Below are 15000 nucleotides of genomic sequence, written 5' to 3'. Positions count from 1 at the left end.
TATCTGTCCAACTTAGGCCTATTTTGCACGGCGTGGACGACCGTTCGTGGACAACGCATCGTCGCCCCCTAGCGTTCGCTCCCTTTGTCCAGGAACTTCGTATCCGTCCCCTTTCGGCCTGTTTCCGCAGTATCCCACCTGTGACTTATCCGACGCGGCCCCTGTAAGCAGTCCGCGGACAACCTCTTTAAAGAGTTGTACTTTGTAAAAAAGTGTGTCCACGAAGAGCCTATGATGGCCTGTCGGATAAGTTCCTCGTGGGATATCCTCTTAGTTCCGCAGCATCCCAGCTGTGACTTATCCGACGCGGCCCCTGTAGGCAGTACGCGGACAACCTCTTTAAAGGGTTGGACTTTGTAAAAACGGGGTGTCCACGGACTACCTGTGGAGCCCTGTCGAATAAGTTACACTTGGGACGTCCAGGAACTTCGTATCCGTCCCCTATCGGCCTAAGCCAGGGGTAAGGGGAGAAGCGTACACTTCGCCGCTCATTTAAGAAGGAAACGGGCGTCCATGCGTTGCAGCGCTCCCACCGACTTCCTAGGCGTACAGTGGCAACTCGAATGAATGGGGTTTTTTCCACGAACGACCTATTTTCCCTTGGCTGCCTAAGGGAAGCGCCCTTACTCGGGGGTGTCTGGACGGCCTATTTTGCACGCCGTGAACAGCCGTTCGTGGACATCGCCCCCTAGCGTTCGCTCCCTCTGTCCAGGAACTTCGTATCCGTCCCCTTTCGGCCTGTTCCGCAGCATCCCAGCTGTGACTTATCCGACGCGGCCCCTGTAGGCAGTCCGCGGACAACCTCTTTAAAGAGTTGTACTTTGTAAAAAAAAACGGGGTGTCCACGAAGAGCCTATGATGGCCTGTCGGATAAGTTCCTCTTGGGATATCCTCTTAGTGCGTTTCTGTCCCCTTTCGGCCTGTTCCGCAGCATCCCAGCTGTGACTTATCCGACGCGGCCCCTGTAGGCAGTACGCGGACAACCTCTTTAAAGGGTTGGACTTTGTAAAAACGGGGTGTCCACGAAGAGCCTATGATGGCCTGTCGGATAAGTTCCTCGTGGGATATCCTCTTAGTTCCGCAGCATCCCAGCTGTGACTTATCCGACGCGGCCCTTCTAGGCAGTCCGCGGACAACCTCTTTAAAGAGTTGGACTTTGTAAAAACGGGGTGTCCACGGACTACCTGTGGAGCCCTGTCGAATAAGTTACACTTGGGACGTCCAGGAACTTCGTATCCGTCCCCTATCGGCCTAAGCCAGGGGTAAGGGGAGAAGCGTACACTTCGCCGCTCATTTAAGAAGGAAACGGGCGTCCATGCGTTGCAGCGCTCCCACCGACTTCCTAGGCGTACAGTGGCAACTCGAATGAATGGGGTTTTTTCCACGAACGACCTATTTTCCCTTGACTGCCTAAGGGAAGCGCCCTTACTCGGGGGTGTCTGGACGGCCTATTTTGCACGCCGTGAACAGCCGTTCGTGGACATCGCCCCCTAGCGTTCGCTCCCTCTGTCCAGGAACTTCGTATCCGTCCCCTTTCGGCCTGTTCCGCAGCATCCCAGCTGTGACTTATCCGACGCGGCCCTTCTAGCCAGTCCGCGGACAACCTCTTTAAAGGGTTGGACTTTGTAAAAAAAAACGGGGTGTCCACGGACTACCTGTGACTCCCTGTCGGATAAGTTCCTCGTGGGATATCCTCTTAGTTCCGCAGCATCCCACCTGTGACTTATCCGACGCGGCCCTTCTAGGTAGTTCGCGGACAACCTCTTTGGAGAGTTGGCCTTTGTAAAAACGGGGTGTCCACGAAGAGCCTATGATGGCCTGTCGGATAAGTTCCTCTTGGGATATCCTCTTAGTTCCGCAGCATCCCAGCTGTGACTTATCCGACGCGGCCCCTGTAGGCAGTACGCGGACAACCTCTTTAAAGGGTTGGACTTTGTAAAAACGGGGTGTCCACGGACTACCTGTGGAGCCCTGTCGAATAAGTTACACTTGGGACGTCCAGGAACTTCGTATCCGTCCCCTATCGGCCTAAGCCAGGGGTAAGGGGAGAAGCGTACACTTCGCCGCTCATTTAAGAAGGAAACGGGCGTCCATGCGTTGCAGCGCTCCCACCGACTTCCTAGGCGTACAGTGGCAACTCGAATGAATGGGGTTTTTTCCACGAACGACCTATTTTCCCTTGGCTGCCTAAGGGAAGCGCCCTTACTCGGGGGTGTCTGGACGGCCTATTTTGCACGCCGTGAACAGCCGTTCGTGGACATCGCCCCCTAGCGTTCGCTCCCTCTGTCCAGGAACTTCGTATCCGTCCCCTTTCGGCCTGTTCCGCAGCATCCCAGCTGTGACTTATCCGACGCGGCCCCTGTAGGCAGTCCGCGGACAACCTCTTTAAAGAGTTGTACTTTGTAAAAAAAAACGGGGTGTCCACGAAGAGCCTATGATGGCCTGTCGGATAAGTTCCTCTTGGGATATCCTCTTAGTGCGTTTCTGTCCCCTTTCGGCCTGTTCCGCAGCATCCCAGCTGTGACTTATCCGACGCGGCCCCTGTAGGCAGTACGCGGACAACCTCTTTAAAGGGTTGGACTTTGTAAAAACGGGGTGTCCACGAAGAGCCTATGATGGCCTGTCGGATAAGTTCCTCGTGGGATATCCTCTTAGTTCCGCAGCATCCCAGCTGTGACTTATCCGACGCGGCCCTTCTAGGCAGTCCGCGGACAACCTCTTTAAAGAGTTGGACTTTGTAAAAACGGGGTGTCCACGGACTACCTGTGGAGCCCTGTCGAATAAGTTACACTTGGGACGTCCAGGAACTTCGTATCCGTCCCCTATCGGCCTAAGCCAGGGGTAAGGGGAGAAGCGTACACTTCGCCGCTCATTTAAGAAGGAAACGGGCGTCCATGCGTTGCAGCGCTCCCACCGACTTCCTAGGCGTACAGTGGCAACTCGAATGAATGGGGTTTTTTCCACGAACGACCTATTTTCCCTTGACTGCCTAAGGGAAGCGCCCTTACTCGGGGGTGTCTGGACGGCCTATTTTGCACGCCGTGAACAGCCGTTCGTGGACATCGCCCCCTAGCGTTCGCTCCCTCTGTCCAGGAACTTCGTATCCGTCCCCTTTCGGCCTGTTCCGCAGCATCCCAGCTGTGACTTATCCGACGCGGCCCTTCTAGCCAGTCCGCGGACAACCTCTTTAAAGGGTTGGACTTTGTAAAAAAAAACGGGGTGTCCACGGACTACCTGTGACTCCCTGTCGGATAAGTTCCTCGTGGGATATCCTCTTAGTTCCGCAGCATCCCACCTGTGACTTATCCGACGCGGCCCTTCTAGGTAGTTCGCGGACAACCTCTTTGGAGAGTTGGCCTTTGTAAAAACGGGGTGTCCACGAAGAGCCTATGATGGCCTGTCGGATAAGTTCCTCTTGGGATATCCTCTTAGTGCGTTTCTGTCCCCTTTCGGCCTGTTCCGCAGCATCCCAGCTGTGACTTATCCGACGCGGCCCTTCTAGGTAGTTCGCGGACAACCTCTTTGGAGAGTTGGCCTTTGTAAAAAAGTGTGTCCACGGAGAGCCTATGAATTCCTGTCGGATAAGTTCCTCGTGGGATGTACACGTAGCGCGTTTCTGTCCCCTTTCGGCCCGTTCCTCAGCATCCCACCTGTGACTTATCCGAAGCGGCTCCATAGGCAGTCCGTGTACAGCCTGTTTGGATGTAAAGACGGGGTGTCCACGGAGTGCTTTTTCGTCCCCTTCCTGCCTATCCCACGGCTATTTTCGAACGGCCGTAACTCCCGAACCGAGAGGCCTAGAACCGCCAAACTCGGGTCAGAGGAGCCTCTCGAGGGCCCCTGTCCAACGAGCCCGGGCCCGTGCCGATCCGACGCCGGGTTCCGGAGCTACGGGCCTTCACAGGTTAGGGGGCGCTTCGGAGCCGAGCCTCCCCGGGGCCCGGGACGGCGCCTGCCGAGAGCCCCCACCGGGACCCCTCACCACCCCGAAGCACGAGCCGCTGGGGCCTTCCGTTCCCGAGATACGGCGCCTTTTCTCTCAAACGCCCTTGTACTCAAAGGCCCGTATCTCGGGAACCAGAGCGAGGCGGGGCTCGAGACTCGGCCCGAGAGGGCCTCCCGGAGGGACCCTACTCTGGGCCCAGTCCCGACCTCCGGGGACCTTCCGCTTCCGAGATACGGCCACTTCCTGTCCAGCTTCGGGGGGGGATATCTCGGGAGCCGAGCCGACTTACGCCTCCAGACTCCGGGGGCGGGGGCCTCCCTAGGAGACCCCCCCACACCGGCCGTACGGAGCTCCAACTCGGCTTCCTTCCGGAGATACGGCCACTTCCTGTCTGGCTTCGGGGGGGCGTATCTCGGGAACGGGGCCGAGTCGGAGCCCGGGACCAGGGGCGTCGGGGGCCCCCCCAGGAGACCCCCCTGCACCGGGCGTACGGAGCCCGGGCTCGGCTCGGTTCCCGAGATACGGCCACTTCCTGTCCGGCTTCGGGCGGCCGTATCTCGGGAACCGAGCCGACCCGGAGCCCGGGGCTCGGGGAGCGGGGGGGGCGGGCCGAGGGCCCCCCCCCGCCGGGCGCGCGGAGCCCCGGGGAGGCTCGGTTCCGGAGACGGCCCGGGAGGCCGTCCGGCGCGGCCTGGGGGCCGTGGGGGGCCCCTCCCACGGACGGCCTACGGGGCCCGTCGGATAAGTTGCAGGCGGGACCGGGGCGGTAAGGGAAACGGGCCGCGGAAATCCGCGGCGGCCCATTACCGCGTGTCCCGCGGGGCCCCCGGGGGGCCCAGGGAGACGGGGACTTTTCCGCGCGTGCCCGCGGGGCGCGCGGACGGGCCCCTGGGCGCCGCCGTGCGCGTGAAAAATCGTTTAGGGGGTGCGGCGCAGCGTCCAGGAACGGCCGTCCACCGAGTGCAAAATAGTCTCCCCGTGGGCGCGTCGGTAAGGGAATTCCCTAAATAGGGGTTAGGGAAGTTAGTCTGTTGGTGGAAATTTTGCCATAGGTTTAAGTGGCCATTGTCCCCGTAGTATGTGTGAGGACAGGGTGTCTCCATTTGTACTCCCACCTGCAGCTTATTTAGATGTCCAATGTCAGTTTTTCCCTAACTCTCCGGCAAGGGAATTTTTCGGCCGATAGTCAGTCCGTGTCACCACTGGGGGTGGTGTTGAGCCTGGGTGTCCAGGGACAGCCTATCCGTCCACTTCGGGCCTAAAAGTGGGGTAACGTGCCGGGGCGGCCCCCGGCGGGCGGCGGTGGGGTCCGGGGCCCGTGGGGAGCGCCGGGCGTCGTTGGCTGTGGCGCGTCCCCGAACGTCCTGCGGACCCTTGCCGGATAGGCGTCGCGCGTACGCGGGGGTCGGTTCCGCTGCAGGGCGAGAAGGGAGGGGGGGTCCATTTCGGAGTAATTTTGGCACTGCGTAAGGGCGCTTACTGGGAAATGCATCCGGGGGGCCCTGGGTGCACTTTGGAGTAAGAGTGCATTTTGGAGTAAGGCACGCACGGGCGACTTGAAATTGCAGCCTGAGGGGTCGGGTGCATTCGTAGGTAAGTTTGCCTGGGCCTTACTGGAAAGCGCACCGGGTGGGAGGCGGCGAGCGAGGAGGAGCCCAGCAGACTCAGAGTTTGCCTGCCACAACTTGTCTAGCTGTCGATCGTGCTACATCCGATCTTGTCAGACGACGAAGTGCTGCCCGATTTTTTGACTCGTTTTGCGCGTAAAAGAAATCATGCCCATCGAATCGTGCCCCCTGTGCTACCGCATGTATGCTCGGCTCGGCCAGCATCTGACGGTCATGCACAACGTGCGAAACAAAACCGAGAAGAAGTACCTGCTGGCGCTGGAGTCGGGGCGCGTGAACGTGCGCCAGGGCCGCTGCCCGGTGCCCGGGTGCGGCAAGGAAACGACCCGTCTCGACCGGCACATCCAGTCGCACACTGAGCTGTCGGAGACGGCCAGGACCGACACCATCGCCTCCTGCAAGCAACGCAGGATCCTCGAGCTGCTGGGTGCGCTGAGGGCGTCGAACCCCGAGGTCCCCATGGTCTCGACGCTGGACCTGGAGGCGGCACTCCCCGACATCGAAGACCCCACCACCTCTGTCTTGCCACCCGAGGAGGAGGAGGAGGTGTGCAGCAGCGAAGCCTGCAAGAGGCTGGTGAAGCGCCTTCGTCGGGACAACGCCGACCTCAACGAGCAGGTCGACCACTTGACCGAGACCTTGAGGTCCGTCACCCGGCGGTACCGCACGCTGCGGCGCAAGTTCTTGGCCACCAAGGGCTCGTCGCGGATCAAGCAGGTGGCCCGGAGGCTCCTCTCCTCTCTCGGCCCCGCGGAGGAGGAGGAGGAGACGGAGGAAGACGCCCCCCGCCAGCCCCCCGCCGCCGGCAAGCACCTGGTGTCGCCGCCGCCGCCGCCGCCATCGCCGACGTCGCCCCAGGAGTGCGCGCCGTCCACCAGCGCCGGGAAGCCCTCGAGCCCTCCCCAGTACCCCGACCACGTAGTGGTGCTGAGTGAGTAACGGTTAATGTAGTTCATAGTAATTTTCGTCGTTTTATGCTGGCTTTTTTGTGTGTGAAATGCTTTTGCTGACTTTTGGCTTGTTTGATCACAGACGATCTCCTGGAGGATTATCGGAGGCACCAGCAAGGTCCCGATCCGTCCACCAAGCTCAGGGAGAACGTGAGCGGGAAACTTTACCGCATCAAGAAGTTTCTCGCTTTCATGTCGGAGGGGAAGACCAACCTGTCGAATTTGACGTTTTTAAACGAGACGGTCAAGATTCACAGGTAAGGCTGCTGTTTTATCATTGTATTTCGGTTGTCGCAGCAAAATGTGTATAATTTCAAGTAACGTCGGGGTGTAAATAACATGGCATTTACTTGAAGTTGGCCCCAGTGCATTTTGGAGTAACCGCTGTTGGTTAGTGGTGTCATGACGTGGTTATTTACTTGAAGTTGGCCCCAGTGCATTTTGGAGTAACCGCTGTTGGTTAGTGTTTGTCATGACGTGGCATTTACTTGAAGTTGGCCCCAGTGCATTTTGGAGTAACCGCTGTTGGTTATAGTGTTGTCATGACGTGGCATTTACTTGAAGTTGGCCCCAGTGCATTTTGGAGTAACCGCTGTTGGTTAGTGTTGTCATGACGTGGCATTTACTTGAAGTTGGCCCCAGTGCATTTTGGAGTAACCGCTGTTGGTTAGTGTCGTCATGACGTGGTATTTACTTGAAGTTGTACCCGCGCTGCCCTAGTGTATTTTGGACCGTTTTTCTCCTAGTACTGCGTCATTACAGTGTAATAAATGCGCTCGTGTGCCACGACCAGTAAAAATGAGCTGTTTTGTTGATTTTTTTTGTCATGAAAACGAAACCCACTGTCGTCGTTGTGAACGAGCCGCATCCCCAAACGTCCTACGCGGTCCCCGTCGAATAGGTAGCAGGTGGGAGGCTGGCGGGTAAGGGAAGCCTGGCTCCCAAATGCTATCTATTTGACAGGGAGCCAGTGAGCCACCTGTGTACAAATGCTGAGATGTTGGACCGTTTTTCTCCTACGACGACTGTGTCATTATAGTGTAATAAATGCGCTCTCGTGTGCCGCGACCAGTAAAAATGAGCTGTTTTGTTGATTTTTTTTTTCATGAAAACGAAACCCACTGTTGTCATTGTGAACGGGCCGCACATCCCCAAACGTCCTACGCGGTCCCCGTCGAATAGATAACAGGTGGGAGGCTGGCGGATAAGGGAAGCTGCATGCCACCTGTTCTCTATTTGACAGGGAGCCAGTAAGCCACCTGTGTACTAAATGCGCTCGTGTGCCACGAGCAGTTAGAGTGAGCTGTTTTTTAAATGTTGTTTCCACGAAAAGAAACCCACTGTCGTCGTTGTGAACGAGCCGCATCCCCAGACGTCCTACGCGGTCCCCGTCGAATAGATAGCAGGTGGGAAGCTTGCGTGTAAGGGAAGCTGCTTGGCACCTGCTATCTATTTGACAGGGAGCCAGTAAGCCACCTGTGTACAAATGTTGATATGTTTGACCGTGTTTCTGCTACGACTGTGTGTAATTCCAGTGTAATAAATGCGCTCTCGTGTGCCACGACCAGTAAAAATGAGCTGTTTTGTTGATTTTTTTTTTCATGAAAACGAAACCCACTGTTGTCATTGTGAACGGGCCGCACATCCCCAAACGTCCTACGCGGTCCCCGTCGAATAGATAACAGGTGGGAGGCTGGCGGATAAGGGAAGCTGCATGCCACCTGTTCTCTATTTGACAGGGAGCCAGTAAGCCACCTGTGTACAAATGCTGAGATGTTGGACCGTTTTTCTCCTACGACGACTGTGTCATTATAGTGTAATAAATGCGCTCGTGTGCCACGAGCAGTTAAAGTGAGCTGTTTTTTAAATGTTGTTTCCACGAAAAGAAACCCACTGTCGTCGTTGTGAACGAGCCGCATCCCCAGACGTCCTACGCGGTCCCCGTCGAATAGATAGCAGGTGGGAAGCTTGCGTGTAAGGGAAGCTGCTTGGCACCTGCTATCTATTTGACAGGGAGCCAGTAAGCCACCTGTGTACAAATGTTGATATGTTTGACCGTGTTTCTCCTACGACTGTGTAATTCCAGTGTAATAAATGCGCTCTCGTGTGCCGCGACCAGTAAAAATGAGCTGTTTTGTTGATTTTTTTTTCGTGAAAACGAAACCCACTGTTGTCATTGTGAACGAGCCGCATCCCCAAACGTCCTACGCCCGTCCCCGTCGAATAGATAGCAGGTGGGAGGCTGGCGGGTAAGGGAAGCCGCATCCCAGCTGCTGTTTATTTGACGGGGACCCCCGTAGGCCACCCGTGTACAAATATTCAGATGGTCTCCTGTTTTTTGTGTGTGTATTTCCTTGAAGTTGTACCTCCACGGCCCTGGTGAATTTTCAGGTAACGGCAGTTTGCGTGTGTCACAGCGGGTGTGTTGTTTTTTACTCGAAGTTGCACTGGTGTGTCACAGCGGTGTGTTTTTTACTCGAAGTTGCACTGGTGTATTTTGGAGAATGTGTATGCATGTATATGTCCACGAACGGCCTGTCAGGGCGCTGTCGGATAGGTTGCAGGGGGTATAGGACCGATGCTGTTTCCGAACGAGCCGTTTTTGATGATTTTTTTTCTCATTTGTGTCTGCGCAGGTGGATATCTTCGTTGAGGCAGTCTCGCATCAAGGAAACGACTATCAAGCACTACGCACAAAACGTAGCGCAATTTGTCGATTTCTTGGCCGAGACCCCTCCTCCGACATGCAGGCTGAGCAAGACGGTACTGATCGGACTTCGGCGGGAGATGCGCCAGATCCTGAAATCGATGCGGAGGGGCGTGGTGGCTCACCAGGCGGCGGTGAAGGCCTCCAAGGAGGAGAGGGTCTTATCAAAGGCGACTCTCCGAAAGTGCCGCGAGCTCGCGAAGCAAGCGATCCCCGAGCTTCTGGGTAAATAGATGCACGTTCGTTCTATCCACAGACGTCCTACGGGGTCCGCGTCGAATAGGTAGCAGGTGGGAGGGTGTCGGGTAAGGGAATCCGCCTCCCAGCCGCCGCCTATTTGACGGGGACCCCGAAAGCAATCCGTGTACAGGCCCTTTGTAATTTGGATGTTTGTTTTTTTTTTTGTTTTTTTTTTTTTCTCCTGTTTCAGCTACTTTGGAGAGCACTCCGACAGCCAAGAACCTGTGGCGGTTTTATGGATATTTCTCGGCTTTCCTCGCCTCCATCTACGGCCACCGAGGAGGCGTTTATCAAAACATGACGATCCAGGAGGTGGAGGGGGCGAGGAAATCCACTTCTGAAAAGTCCTACGTCATAAACGTGAGTTTTGTTTGCGTTTTTCATTCGTGATGTTTCTATTGGTGTCTGGCGTATCGGTGTTGTATAATAAGCTCGTGTCGTGTATCGTTTCTTCTTCTCAGATCGAAAGCCATAAGACCAACCAGGCCTACGGGCCAGCCCAGGTGGCGCTCCTGGAGGAGGAGTACGAATGGAGCAGGCGTTTCCTGGCGCTGAGGAACAAGTTCCCGGGGGGGAAGGCGGCCAAACATTTCTTCTTCACCTCCACGCCAAACCCCTGTAAGAACCTGAACTGTTATTTTCAGGAGGCGTGGAAGGAGATGAAACTGCCCGGCTGCCCGACCTTCACGGACCTTAGGACCTCGATCGCCAGCCACGTAAGCATCTTTCTCTCAAAACGACTGCCTTTTTTTGTCTTAGCGTCGGCGGTGTTACGTGTCAATCTCACACCCCCCTTTGTTTTTATTTTATTTTCAGGCCAAGTACACTCACGGGGATGAGGACCGCATGAAAGTGGCTAAGTTCATGTGCCACGATGTACGCACCGCCGACAAGTTTTATGCCATGAACCTAACCGCAAAGCAGGCGATGGAGCACAGGAGGCTGTTCGAAGGGGCGCTGGAGGGTCCGGACCTGAGTCCCATCAAACCCACGACTCCGGCTCCTTCTTCCTCCAGCAGGCGGAAGACGTCGACGCCCCGCCGCCGGATTCTCGTGCTGTCTTCCGCCTCCGCCTCCTCCTCGTCCTCGTCCTCCTCCTCCTCCTCCTCCTCCTCCTCCTCCTCCTCCTCTGCCAGCGCGGAGGCTCCCGCCCAGCAGCAAGAGGAGTCGGCATTAGACTCGAGCCAGGTAAACTGAAAAACAATAAAAAAAACAAACACCACCAAAAAAAACAGCGTTTTATCGATTGTCAAACTAACGATCCCCTCCTCTTTGACAGGCCGCCGCCGCCGCCGCCGCCGCCCCGGCCGCCGCCGCCGCCCCGGCCGCCGACTCCACCGCAAGCCGCCTGATGCGGCGGGCCAGGAGGGGGAACCCCACAGTTCGGCTGACACCTCTAAAGACATGCCTAAAGCGGAAGTTTACGGCAGACCAGGTGTCACCACTGAAACTGAGGAAGGTGGTCCTGACCAAGGGCACCACTCTGCAGGGCCTGCAAAAGAACAAGAAGGGCGAGCGGCTGGTCAAAAGGGCGATCCAGAAGCGGCGCAAAGAGAAGAGGGCCCGGGAAAAGCGGCAGAAGGGCCACAAGCATAAGAAGCAGCGACCTTGAGACCTGAAAAGAACATTTCTTGTTTCACGTACATTTTCTTCATTTATTTATTTTTTCTTGTGTGTGTGCTTCTGATTCTGTTTTAATAAATAATAGTGTGGTTTGAAACGTACACTTCTTGTCTGTCGTGTTTTTCCTACCCAAAAAGGTAAAAATGGAATATGATCTTTTTAAAACACACACACACACACTGTAATAATATGTTAGTTACACTGTAGTTATAAATGTATGAAAAACCACTTTCAGCAGCACCGACCTGTAAAATGAGGTGTTTTTTAAATCATAAAACCCAAAAATGAAAACCCCACTGTTGTTGTGATGCGAGCGGCATCCCCAAACGTCCTACGGGCTCTGCGTCGAATAGGTAGCAGGTGGGAGAGTGTTGGGTAAGGGAATGTGCTTCCCATCTTTGACCTATATGACACGGACCCTGTAAGTCATTTGTGTACAAAAAAATAGTAAATTCAAGGTTTTCAAGTCAAAAAACGCATAAATTAAAAACCCACTGTTGTTGTGATATGAGCAGCTTCCCCAAACATCCTACAGGCTCTGCGTCGAATAGATAGCAGGTGGGAGAGTGTTGGGTAAGGGAAAATGCTTCCCATCTTTGACCTATTTGACACAGACCCTGTAAGTCATTTGTGTACAAAAAATGAGTAAATTCAAGTTTTTCAAGTCAAAAAACGCATAAATTAAAAACCCACTGTTGTTGTGATATGAGCAGCTTCCTCAAACATCCTACAGGCTCTGCGTCGAATAGATAGCAGGTGGGAGAGTGTTGGGTAAGGGAATGTGCTTCCCATCTTTGACCTATTTGACAGGGACCCTGTAAGTCATTTGTGTACAAAAAAATAGTAAATTCAAGGTTTTCAAGTCAAAAAACGCATAAATTAAAAACCCACTGTTGTTGTGATATGAGCAGCTTCCCCAAACATCCTACAGGCTCTGCGTCGAATAGATAGCAGGTGGGAGAGTGTTGGGTAAGGGAATGTGCTTCCCATCTTTGACCTATTTGACAGGGACCCTGTAAGTCATTTGTGTACAAAAAAATAGTAAATTCAAGGTTTTCAAGTCAAAAAACGCATAAATTAAAAACCCACTGTTGTTGTGATATGAGCAGCTTCCCCAAACGTCCTACAGGCTCTGCGTCGAATAGATAGCAGGTGGGAGAGTGTTGGGTAAGGGAATGTGCTTCCCATCTTTGACCTATTTGACAGGGACCCTGTAAGTCATTTGTGTACAAAAAATGAGTAAATTCAAGTTTTTCAAGTCAAAAAACGCATAAATTAAAAACCCACTGTTGTTGTGATATGAGCAGCTTCCTCAAACATCCTACAGGCTCTGCGTCGAATAGATAGCAGGTGGGAGAGTGTTGGGTAAGGGAATGTGCTTCCCATCTTTGACCTATTTGACACAGACCCTGTAAGCCATTTGTGTACAAAAAAATGAGTAAATTCAAGTTTTTCAAGTCAAAAAATTCAAAAATGAAAAACCCCATAATGCTGTGACATGAGCAGCTTCCCCAAACATCCTACAGGCTCTGCGTCGAATAGATAGCAGGTGGGAGAGTGTTGGGTAAGGGAATCTTCCTCCCATCTTTGACCTATTTGACACAGACCCTGTAAGTCATTTGTGTACAAAAAATAGTAAATTCAAGTTTTTCAAGTCAAAAAACGCATAAATGAAAAACCCACTGTTGTTGTGATATGGGAGAGTGTGTTAGGTAAGGGAATCTTCTTCCCAGCTTTGACCTATTTGACAGGGACCCTGTAAGCCATCAGTGAACAAATCAGTTGGGGGGGCTCTCAGTTCAGCATAACTCCTCAGCTGTAACTCCTGTGGAATTCTGGATGGTCTCTATAGAAATGCTAACGACCAAGGTTAATGGGCCGTCCATGCGGCCAGGTGAGCTCATTTGGAAGAAAGACCTCGCAGAGACAGCAGCAGCTCCAGAGCCCTCTGACCTTTCAAAGCAAATCTCTCCAACCCTTTGTTTTTCCAATGTAAGTAGTCTTTCTTTGGACAGTTGTTGTGATTCTTGTGGAGAAATGTGTAAAAAAAAAAAGAACCCCATGTAATATAACTTGGTTTGCACGTTCACAGATGCTGCTGGAATGCCCCATGTGTTTCTGCAGAGTCACTCATCTGAGGCATCACCTGAGGTCTGTGCACGGCATCTTGAACCTCCAGGAACGTCAGATCTTGCTGAAGTTGGCCAGAGGTAGGGTGAAGCTGAGGAACCTGAGCTGTCCTGTGTGTTCCAGGGAATTTGCCTACATTGAGAAACACCTGGACAGGGGACACCCAGATCTAACAGTAAGTATCACAAAAGCTGGTTCATGAATTCTAATAGTTGTTGGTTGGATTTCCTCTAACATACCATTAATGGTAATGTTATGACAAACTGTCCCCTGTTGTTTTTCCTTTTCTTTTAGGCTTCAGAGGTCGCTCGACACATCAGAGACCTCCTGTGGAAGGTGACGCAGGAGGAACTGATGAGTCTGAGGGCAACAAACCCCCCGATTCCGATGGTGAGCACTTTTGACATCACCTCAGACTTGGTGGAGGCAGAAGCGACCGCTCCCCAACAACAACAACAACTTCAGCCTGAAGAGGACTTTTTTCAAGCGCTGGGTAAGCGATGTCAGGGTGCAATATTATTGGTGTAACGTGACTGTATTTTAAAGAATGGAAACTCAAACTATGATGTTTATTGCAGATGAGATCCTAGACCTTCCAGAAGCTGCCGAGCCAGACACGGAAAGCCTGCAGGACGGGGCTATTGTGATGCAAGGTAGGTGTTAATGGCTGGACACATTAGTGATTAGTCTCTATGGAATTAGCTAAATGGGATGTTAACAGACAATGTGTTGTTTTTACAGAGCCAGAAAGTGGCCAGCATTCAGACCTGGTGACTCTGAACCTTCAAGATCTCCTGGACCTGGACCTGGAGTGAAAGATCAACATAAAAGCACCTATTTATTTTTTCATTGTGTGAGCTTTAAAAATTTTTTTTAACATTTACATTTTTTTTATCTCTGTGTGTTGTTATTTATAAAGGATTATTTATATGTGAGTTACTACTGACCCAATGTCATAAAAATAAAAATTTTTTTAAATACACAAATTTGTCTCTTTCTGTGTGGTAAAAATTGAAATTGCTGTCAGATGAACAAAAACGCAGCATCCCCAAACGTCCTACGGGCTCTGCGTCGAATAGGTAGCAGGTGGGAGAGTGTTGGGTAAGGGAAAATGCTTCCCATCTTTGACCTATTTGACAGGGACCCTGTAAGTCATTTGTGTACAAAAAATGAGTAAATTCAAGTTTTTCAAGTCAAAAAATTCAAAAATGAAAAACCCCATAATGCTGTGACATAAGCAGCTTCCCCAAACATCCTACAGGCTCTGCGTCGAATAGATAGCAGGTGGGAGAGTGTTGGGTAAGGGAATGTGCTTCCCATCTTTGACCTATTTGACACAGACCCTGTAAGCCATTTGTGTACCAAAAAATGAGTAAATTCAAGTTTTTCAAGTCAAAAAACGCATAAATTAAAAACCCCATAATGCTGTGACATAAGCAGCTTCCCCAAACGTCCTACAGGCTCTGCGTCGAATAGGTAGCAGGTGGGAGAGTGTTGGGTAAGGGAAAATGCTTCCCATCTTTGACCTATTTGACAGGGACCCTGTAAGCCATTTGTGTACAAAAAAATGAGTAAATTCAAGTTTTTCAAGTCAAAAAATTCAAAAATGAAAAACCCCATAATGCTGTGACATAAGCAGCTTCCCCAAACATCCTACAGGCTCTGCGTCGAATAGATAGCAGGTGGGAGAGTGTTGGGTAAGGGAAAATGCTTCCCATCTTTGACCTATTTGACACAGACCCTGTAAGCCATTTGTGTACAAAAAAATAGTAAATT

The 15000-nt window shown here is 52.6% G+C and overlaps 1 protein-coding gene across 2 annotated transcripts; it reads left to right on the top strand.

Moving 5' to 3' along the window:
* Positions 1-8838: 8838 nt before the first annotated feature.
* Positions 8839-10709, top strand: LOC127507924 (vitellogenin-1-like). 2 transcript variants are annotated; one of them, XM_051885373.1, is made up of 4 exons: positions 8839-9456; positions 9662-9831; positions 9933-10187; positions 10288-10709. In XM_051885373.1, the coding sequence occupies exons 1-4, from the start codon at positions 9039-9041 to the stop codon at positions 10666-10668; spliced, it is 1224 nt and encodes a 407-aa protein (XP_051741333.1). In that variant the 5' UTR covers positions 8839-9038; the 3' UTR covers positions 10669-10709. The 2 variants fall into 2 exon arrangements, with proteins under 2 accessions (XP_051741333.1, XP_051741334.1); XM_051885374.1 differs by having other exon boundaries at positions 8839-9831.
* Positions 10710-15000: the final 4291 nt, after the last annotated feature.

This window comes from Ctenopharyngodon idella, unplaced genomic scaffold (assembly GCF_019924925.1).
Source record: "Ctenopharyngodon idella isolate HZGC_01 unplaced genomic scaffold, HZGC01 HZGC01CH25, whole genome shotgun sequence".
In the NCBI taxonomy this organism is placed as follows: domain Eukaryota; kingdom Metazoa; phylum Chordata; class Actinopteri; order Cypriniformes; family Xenocyprididae; genus Ctenopharyngodon; species Ctenopharyngodon idella.
Note: the sequence above shows the minus strand (reverse complement) of the source record. Positions and strands in the feature narration are given on the sequence as shown.

Excerpts from the sequence above, each read along its gene's own strand:
- LOC127507924 (XM_051885373.1), top strand. The coding sequence starts at position 9,039 with ATGTATATGTCCACGAACGGCCTGTCAGGGCGCTGTCGGATAGGTTGC. Across the intron at positions 9,832-9,932 it reads AAAAGTCCTACGTCATAAAC|ATCGAAAGCCATAAGACCAA; the intron begins GTGAGTTTTGTT and ends TCTTCTTCTCAG. Across the intron at positions 10,188-10,287 it reads GGACCTCGATCGCCAGCCAC|GCCAAGTACACTCACGGGGA; the intron begins GTAAGCATCTTT and ends TTTTATTTTCAG.